Genomic DNA, 9,758 nt, shown 5'->3' on the forward strand with positions numbered 1-9,758 from the left:
ACCCCCGTGATGGTTGGGGGCTTCCCTCTTGCTGCTTTCCCCAAACCTACTGTGGGATCAATAGCTTCCCACCCACCAGTGACATTGGTCCCCACATCCCAGCCAGAGACAAATCGCCTTCCTCCAGCTTCTCTACCCAGGAAGGGTTCCGTCAGGACATATTCTTCAAAGACTTCCGCACTATTCAGTGGCTGAAGGCTGGCCGCAGAGTTTCATGATCGTCATCATTACCTCAAAATGATTCAGAGAAGCCCTCGTATTCATTGAGATGTTCTAAAGAGAGGAAAGACAAGAAAAGTCCTCCAAGAATGAGGACATTCTGGTGGTCCCAAACCCCCCAAATTCCACCTGTTTCACTCCTGTGGCCAAGGCGGTGACTCCGGCTCCTGAGGTCCTGATACACACCACACAACAGAACCTAAAACTTACGTATGTAGATGACATAACTGCTCAACCAATGGCAGAATGTGATCCTGAGGCATAACTTGCCCCTTGGTTCCTTCATGGCCTCACTGTTCATTGACAACATTATTCTCCAGTGGAGTTGTAGCAGTTTTTTCCACCACCTGGCTGAGCTACTATAGTTTTGAAGCCCTTCGCCTGCCTTCTGCATTGCCCTTCGGGAGACTTGGTTCCCAGCAATGCAGACCCCAGCCCTTCATGGATACCGAGGATGTTAAAAGAATCGTGCTGCCTATGACAGGGTGTTGGGCGAAGTTGGCACACGTGTTCTAGACACTTCTTAATGCACCTTTGGAGGCTGTGACTGTTTGGGTAAGGCCATTTTAGGATATTACCACCTGCAGTGTTTACTTCCCTGCATATGAAGTGTCTCGGAAGATACCGTTTGCATTGGTTTCTCAACGCCTCCCACCTTTCCTAATCTCGAGTGATTTCAATGCCTTTACTACTTTGTTGGGTGGAACCATGGTCATTGGTCACGGTAAAGACCTCGAAAACTTACTGGCACAATGTCATCTTTGCCTCCTGAATACTGGTACCCCCACTCACTTCAGTGTGGTGCACGGAACCTTCTTGGCCATTGACCATTCCATCTGCAGCCCTTTTCTTCTCCCATCCATCCACTGGAGGGTCCATGATGACCTGTCTGGTAGTGACCACTTCCTGATATTCATGTCCCTCCGTCAGTGTCAACCCTCTGGATGCCTGTCCAGATGGACTCTCAACAATGCTGACGGGGATACTTTTGCCTCTGCTACCGACCTTGGCTCCCCACAGCATGGAGTGATCAATGAGGGAGCCATTCTTTCTGCAGCTGTTTCAGCAATCTCCTGTTCCTCGGGCCCACCTTGACGGAAGACAGTACTGTGGTGGCCCTCAGAAGTCACTGAGACCATTAGAGATCGTAGGTGGGCTCTCCAATGCCATAAGAGGTACCCATTGATGGGGCACCTCATTGTCTTTAAGCGGCACCATGCCTGGGTTGCCACTTAATAAAAAGACAGAAGCAAGAATGCTGGGAACAGTGTGTTTCAACCATCGGACCGTGTACCTCTCCTTAGCAGGTTTGGGCTAAGATGAGACATCTCTTTGGATACCAGACACCTGCAGGTGTACCTGGTATTAATTGAATGGCACTGTCTACACTGACCTAGACACCATTGTCGAACATTGGGCTCTGCATTACACCCAAGCCTCAGTGTCAGAATTATCAACCTGCCTTTCATGCCCTAAAAGAGCGGTTGGAGTGAAAGCAATAATCGTCTACAACAAGCCACTTGGAGCCATATAATGCTCCATTCAGTGAGTGGGAATAGGTTCAGTATCTTAGCCCACTGCCCTGATACAGCTCCAGGGCCAGACCACATCCACAACCAAATGATAAAGTACCTACCTGTGGCTTGTAAGCATCAAATTCTTGCCATTTTTAACCACATCTCGAGCGATGGCGAGTTTCAATTGCACAGACAAGAAAGCATTGTTGTCCCAGTATTGAAACCAGGTAAGCACACTCTACAGATGGACAGTTATCAGCCAATTAATCTCATCAATGTTCTGTGCAAGTTATTTGAACGCATAGTGTGGCATGGCTGTGTTGGCGCCTTGAGTTTCGGGGCCTTCTGGCTCCGTCCCAAAGTGGTTTTGGCAAGGCGGTTCCACTACTAGTAATCTGGTTAATGTGGAGTCTGCCATCCGAACAGCTTTTGCCTGATGTCAAATCGTTATAGCTGTCTTCTTTGATCTGCAAAAGACTGATAACACCACATGGTGACACCACATCCTTGCTACCTTACGTGAGTGGAGTCTCTGGGGTTGCACTCCCGATTTTCATCCAGAACTTCCTGTCGCACTATACGTTCCAGGTTTGAGATGGTGTTTCCCACAGTACCCTCCACATCCAAGAAAATGGGGTCTGGCAGTGCACTGTACTGAGAGTCCCTATCTTTCTAGTAGCCATTAATGGTCTAGCAAAAGCTGTGGTATCCTCAGTATCACAGTCTTGCCTCTACTATTGCTTCTGTAGGAAGAGTGTTGCTGAAAATAGACTGCAATGTGCTATTCGAAAGGTGCAGGCTTTTGATTTTCTGCCGACAAGACTCACCTTGTGCCCTTCTGTTGACATTGTGCTGTTCACCCACAACCAGAAGTTTACACCTCGATGACCAGCTACTCAGTGTGGTGGAGATGTCACCTTTTAGTGCTGGTCTTAAGATTCCCAGTTGACATGGATTCCCTATCTTCGCCAGCTTAAGTGAAGGTGCTAGTTGCACTTAATCCATTTCACTGCCTGAGTAAAACCAGCAGGGTTGCAGATTGCACTATCATTCTACAGCTTTACAAAGTCCTGATAAAATCTTGCCTCAATTATGGGAGTCTGGCATACAGTTCTGCATTGCCCTCAGCATTGTGGACACTGGAGCTGATGTCCCATTGCAGGGTTTGACTTGACATGAGCCTTTAAACTAGCCTTGTGAACGGCTTACTTGCGGAGACTGGTATCCCTCCATTGCAGATCAGGTGCCAACAACAGCTTGTTTAAACATGGTAATCCATCTCTTGCAATGGCTGCCCCCAATCAATGATTACATTCAGTCTGCATCTGGTCTGTCCTCTCTGAACTTCATTGTTTCCTCTTCCACCTTGCCTCTGGACCCAGTCTGATACACCTCCTTAGTGCATCCCTCAGTGACAGGTTTCTTTTCACCTATCACATGGTCAGAAAGACTCGGTACATCCCAAGGCCTTTTATTGCCAATTTTTCTCCAACCTTGGCGCACCCCGGGGTTCGGAAGTTGTCTACACTGATGGCTTGCTGGTGATATAGGCTTTGGTTATACTTGCGCAGGATGTCCTGAACTGCTGTGCTTGCCAGATGGCTGTAGTGTTTTCACTGTGGAGTTGGTAACGATCTCTTGATCACTTGAGTATCCATTTCTGCAGTGATGGGTCCTTTCTCATCTGCTTGGGTTCCCTGAGAGTGAACTCGTTGATAGCGTGGCTGAATTGGCTACCAGTAAACCAGATTGGTACTCCAGAAACAGACCACTGATCAGTATTACGCTGTCAAGTTTGAGGTGCCTGGAATACGGGATGGCTCACTTGGATTTCACCAAACAAACTAAGGGTGACAAAGGAGACTAAAAATCTGTGGAAGTCATTCATGCTGGCCTCTCTCAAAGACTCTTTATTATCCTTTGCCAGCTCTGCATTTGCCATACTCAGCTGACTCGTGGTCATCTCCATAGTTAGGATCTGCCCCACTGTCATTGTGGCTCCCATTTGACGGTGGCGCACATTATGCTGGACTGTCCCAACATAGCCTCCCTGTGGTGGACTTCTAATCTCCCAAACTCGCTGCCCCTGGTGTTATGAGACGATGCCCCAGCAGCTGATTTAGTTTAGAGTTTTATTCGTGAAGTGGGCTGTTACCACTCTCATTAAGGGAGGGCCACTTAACCTTATTGGCCCATTGGCAGAACACTGTGTTGCCCCCTCTGCCCAAACTGGATATCATCACAAACAAATAGGTAATCATTGAGAAGCCTTCCATTCCACTCCATGAACTGATTGACTTATTAGCATCCCAGTGCCACAATGTTTAATCATTTTTATGTCCATTTCATTGAAGGTAGCTTTCCTTCTTTCAAGCATATTGTGTAATATCTCTTTTGCTGCTGCTGTTCCCTCCATTTTGACATTAAAAGTCGAATGCGCACAGTGACAAACACAACTCGGTAACAGCGATCTGGTGAGGCTACGCGTTTCGAACAAGGAGTAATCAAACTTCCAATTCTAAACTCCAATCCAGTGACTCCGTCTAAAGTGGTTAGTTCTTCGGAATTGAAATAAACCAGTGATGAGATAATTAGGAATTATTGTTATGGTTTGGCTGTTACAAATAAGTAATTAATTATTGTGATAAAATGGAAAAATCAAGAATGAAATAATGACAGTATTATGAAAAGAATACAGACATCGAAAGAATGCTAGACGTGAGCTTTTGGCCGAAAGGGCTTAAAAAAACAACACATCACCTCGGCCTCGGTGGTCAGACATAGTTCTCAATAAGACGACTTTTTGGCAGAAAGCGTACATGTAATGTACAGCAGTCATTTTGTTGTACCTGTGTGCAACTCGATCATCTCCTCTATATGATGGTTAGCAATCTTTACTTTTCAATAAAAAAGTAAAGTACCTTAATACTGACTGCAATTTTGGTGCAGTGAAAGGTTGAATTTTCTTTTTCAAAAGAACAAAATTAAGAAAAATTTTTTGTACTTGCAAATTATTGACCACATCAAAAAATTATTTTCATACTTTCACTGTTGCAAATTACTCTCAGGTTTTAGTATTAAGCATAAGGAGAGAAAGTTCATTGAGAGAGATTTGTCCCATTTATGCTGTTTGATAGAGACAAATTACCTCAGGGTTACTAAAGGATTTCTATTTGGTAGTGATGGAGACTGTGACTGCTGACAGCTCTCAAATTCAGGAAGACACATTCGTCATCGTGTTGCTTGAGGAACTATAAGAGGGCTTTTGAGCTTGATAGTTTAGTGCAATTGCTGTTTGATACTGTGTCATGAAACCCAAAATTTTTGCATGCAGTTATTCATGAGCAACACTTTGTGAAAATTTTGCCAAAACTTTTGCAGTTCGGTTTCAAGTCCTCATCATGGTAGCACAGAGGAAAGTGTGTGTGTGTGTGTGTGTGTGTGTGTGTGTGTGTGTGTGTGTGTGTGTGTGTGTGTGTGTGTCGTGTGTGTCGTGCACATGTGCAGTGGGGTACATAAATGTGTCTTATTAAAAGGATGGAGATAAATAAAACACTTTTTCTTTTTTGCAGCCCAGACGGTCAAACAATAGCTGCCCTTGCTTTGAGCTGTGCTGCAATATGTGATAGTAAGGATAACATCCGTTTGCTAGTTGCTGGTGGAATGCCTGTAAACGCACGAGCCAAGACTGGGTGGACTGCACTGCATGTCGCGGCGATCGTCGGGCGCCCTGCAGCGGTGAAATGTCTGCTGGAGTGTGGTGCAAATGTCAATGCGAGGAGTGACAAGCAGGAGACACCCCTACACTTTGCCGCATTGTATGGCAGAGTAAAGGAAGTAGAGCTGCTGATTGCTGCCAAAGCGGACCTGGAAGTAGCTGACGAGATGGGGGACACACCCCTGCAGTTGGCTGCGGCATGGAACCATGAGCGTGTGGTGAATGTGCTTCTGAAGGCTGGTGCGAAAATGAGAGACAGGGGCTTCCAGGAAAGGGCTCATACGTGCGTTATGGAGGATGTGAGCAACCTTCTCCTACATCTTAAATTGGATGTAGGAGAAGAACAGTGAGGTACATGCACACACAGTACATGCACACAGCTCACGGATACGTGTGAACAATGGCATTCAGGTATTGTGGACAGAGATGAGAAGATGTTAAAGAGCTGAATTTTTTTTCTGAACTGTGTCGTAATAAGTGACTGGCATCTGCCGCTGATGTTCATCTCAATGTCATTAATAATAAATGTCATTAAATGTACTCCATGCATGTTGTGACTTTTAACTTCGTTTCTTGACCTCTGAGAAGGTGATAAAAACTATGAGACCAGAGTACTTAACTACAGCTTGGATATTAGACAATGTAAAGTGAAAGTTATTTTGGTTTCTTTTGGTGTGGTTGCATCACAATCTATAATTAACTATTTATAAATAGTTAGAAATGACAAAGTGCATGCTTAAGAATTCAAAGGTTTCTTGAAAACAGTTGAAAATATTATTGAATTTAGTTTTGTCCTATTTTAATTACAAAATAAATATTGACTATGGCAATATAGGCTTTCATTTATTTTACTGATGGAATATTCTCAGGTTACCATCCAAGTAACAGTGTCGCACTATTACTATGTTGCCACTGAGTTTTTCCTTGTTCACTTGTCACAGTGATCAGATTTCAGAGGAAGTCCTCTTTAGTGCATTGTTGAGGAAACTCTTGCTTTCTACACTAGCATGAGGCTTGTTAATTGCATCCCTTCTGAAGTGAGAATGTTGGACAGTGGAAGTGGAACTGGGCATCCAGTTAAAGGACTGCCTGTCACGCCTTCAGTGGGGAAATAAAATGGTGCATCCAGAAATTAAGTTCAGATTGATAGTGAAACAAAAAGAATATGGATACAGAAAACCACAAATCTTAAACTACCAGTCTACATAGTTTGTGCTATTTTGTAGACACTAGTCATAGTGTTGCACAACTTTCTGCAAGTATTCCTCAAACAAATTTGCCACATGTGTTGCCAGCCGTGTGGTAACCTGTATTTTGAGCTCGTAATAATCGTTGGATCAAACAGACTTGACAGTCCTGTAAGATTTTGTGTCTTCTTCAGTGAGGTCGGACATTTTCCAGAATCAAAACTATAAAATTTGTGAGCCTTCTAAGGCTCTTATTCCATACTCAGCAGTACAGTTTTGTAAATGTTGTAAACATTTACATAGATTGTCTGCCTTGCTAGGAAAAGAGGGAGAGAGCACCATATCTGGCACCCAACAAGCATGGTTTGGGAAAATTTGGTTTTTGAGACAGGGTTTCATAAAGTGATCTTAATTTTTGCAGAAAGCTTGTAAACAGATCATACACTGTAAACTTAAGGGTTTCCTTTGACGTCTTTGACTGAATGATCCAATTCTTAGTTAACCAAACATGGACACCCACTTTGTTCATAGTATGTTTCATAATGTCCTTCATTGAACTGTTGGCTTCATCTCCTTACTGTTGAATAATTTGTTGCAATTGAACCATAAACTGCACAAATCACTTGACGCATCTCGCAAGTGACAGGATTTCCAGTCAGTTCTACCATTATAAACAAGTATTATACAGCACAAACAAAACAGAGAACTCGGAATGGTGTCATCTCTTTCTCCTCTACTCAAAGCCGCTACTACACATGTGCCAAACTGCAATTGTAGTGCCGCAGTGAAAAGAAATACAAATGGAACTCACTTTGTGGATGCACCTCATGTTAACCTTTTTGTCATTATCATAAAAGACATCAGGGATTGAAAGAGCATTTTTATTAGCAAGTCAACACAGTTTGATGATTCAAAATGTGAGCCGGCTGGAGTGGCCGAGCAGTTCTAGGAACTACAGTCTGGAACAGTGCGATCAACTACGGTCGCAGGTTCGAATCCTGCCTCGGGCATGGATGTGTGTGATGTCCTTAGGTTAGTTAGGTTTAAGTAGTTCTAAGTTCTAGGGGACTGATGACCTCAGCAGTTAAGTCCCATAGTGCTCAGAGCCATTTCAATCATTTTTCAAAATGTGAAATAGATTGGAGGAAGCTGTTGTGAGTGGCCTGTTTTTTCTCTGATAAAGTGTCTGTGTAGAGTATAACACAAAGAACTTTCACACTTAGTATAAAATAAGAGCCATATGCATATTTCGATGGCGACATGTTGGAGAGTAAAAGTATAGTTCGGTACGTCAGTCAGACACAGTGGTGAGTGTTGGCTGGGTGTACCACTGAAGTAAAACTATGGAAGTTATCACACCTGACTGGAAACGCAAGGGTACTATCGATATGTACAAACAATCTAGTAGCATAGTTTTCTGTAACAGCTCATTGAACAAGACCGTTTCATGTATGCTGTAATGAACAGGGTAGCTTAAGTTCTAATCGTATAGCATTAGGTGAACATGTGAATGCAACCAAACGGAAATGCAGGATAGCACGAGCATAATCCACATGGTGGATACTAGCTCATTATTAAACATGCCAGATGAATTAGACAGTGGAAACTCCAGGTTGGAATATCATCAATATTAGGAAAAGGACAGATGCCTGGAACATTGTTAAAAGTGAGATAAACATAGGGAAGGAAGAAATCGGTTACCCAATTAATTGCAACACTCTCAACAAACACTTCATAAATTCAGTAAATGCCCAGGTACCAAAAAGTGATGATTTAACTGATGCGGAAGCTTTTCTTTCACAATCACAGAATAAAACAGATAAAAGATTTAGCTGGAATAGAATAACTGCTACAGATATAAATAATTCTGTAAACAAGTTGATCAACTCCAGAACAGAAGACTACTGTGGGTTCAGTAACTTTGTAATAAAGGCTATAATTAAGGAAATTAGAACTCCTCTACTCTACCTTGCAAATAAAATTATTGATGTTGTCATTTTCCCTGATTGCCTTAACATTACTGTAACACTCCACATATAAATAATGGGGAGATAACTGTAGACCAATATCAGTTGTCCCTATACTCACCAAAATCATAGAGAGCTGGTCACACATGCAGATTTACAAGTATTTTGAGAGCAATAAATTACTTAATGACAGCTAGTTTGGGTTTAGAACTAATCAGTCAACCATAAAAGCTATTTGAAAGCCTCCGAAATCCACAACGCTTTTCAAAGGAAACTGACCACCTGTGCAACACTCATAGACTTAAGCAAAGCATTTGATTCAGTATCACATGAGATAATTGTTAAAAAATTAGAATATTATGGTATTGCAGACAAACCACTTAATTTGATTAAGTCATACCTAAATAACAGGCAACAGTCAGTGTATGTGAACAATGAAAGGTCAGATTTAATGAAAATTAAGAGAAGAGTTCCACAAGGCTGCGGTTTTTGACACTTCCTATTTCTTATCTGTTAATGACTTCTCAAACTATATAGCCTGCAAAAATGTTTTATATGCTGATGATATGACCATGATCCCCACAGGTGAGAGTATGCAAGAGGTGGTAAACAAAAATAATGAACTTCTTGAAAAATGTAGGGTGTGGTGTATTGCTAACGAGTTATGTATAAACAACGCAATAACAGAGGAAATTTATTTTAGTCTGAAGGTAGGAAACCAGAGAATTACAGTGTCAAACTACTTGGACTAAAAATAGACCGAAGGCTCTCATGGGATGACCATGTAAGCTATCTGACAGGCAAACTTGCACGTGTAATAGTCCTGCTGTATAAACTAAGAAATTCCGTTATTAAAAGTTTATTGATGCTTTGCTACTATGCATTCTTTCAGTCACAGCTACAATATGGGATTCTGCTATGGGGTAATTCACCAGGCACAAGCTGTGTATTCAAATGGCAAGAAAAGCAATTAGATGTTTACAACGATTGGGTCCAAGAGAAAGCTGTAAGGAGCACTTCAGTATATTAAACATAATGACACTCCCAAGTCTCTATATGTATAACTGCTTTATATACGTAAAAGAAAATATAAAACAATTTACACAGAGAAAGAATTTACATTTGCACAGTACTCGAAATAACTGCAAGC

At 42.3% G+C, this 9,758-nt stretch overlaps 1 protein-coding gene across 1 annotated transcript in view; it reads left to right on the forward strand.

Annotated features, from left to right (window-relative positions):
* Nucleotides 1-5,994, forward strand: part of LOC124717118 (serine/threonine-protein kinase TNNI3K-like) — a 32,241-nt gene extending 26,247 nt beyond the window's left edge. The window contains exon 2 of the mRNA XM_047243841.1: nucleotides 5,309-5,994. Coding sequence (XP_047099797.1) covers nucleotides 5,309-5,804 — 496 coding nt within the window. The 3' untranslated portion in view covers nucleotides 5,805-5,994. The remainder of the gene's footprint in view (nucleotides 1-5,308) is intronic.
* The last annotated feature ends 3,764 nt before the right edge of the window (nucleotides 5,995-9,758 follow it).

This window comes from Schistocerca piceifrons, chromosome 9, assembly GCF_021461385.2.
Source record: "Schistocerca piceifrons isolate TAMUIC-IGC-003096 chromosome 9, iqSchPice1.1, whole genome shotgun sequence".
In the NCBI taxonomy this organism is placed as follows: domain Eukaryota; kingdom Metazoa; phylum Arthropoda; class Insecta; order Orthoptera; family Acrididae; genus Schistocerca; species Schistocerca piceifrons.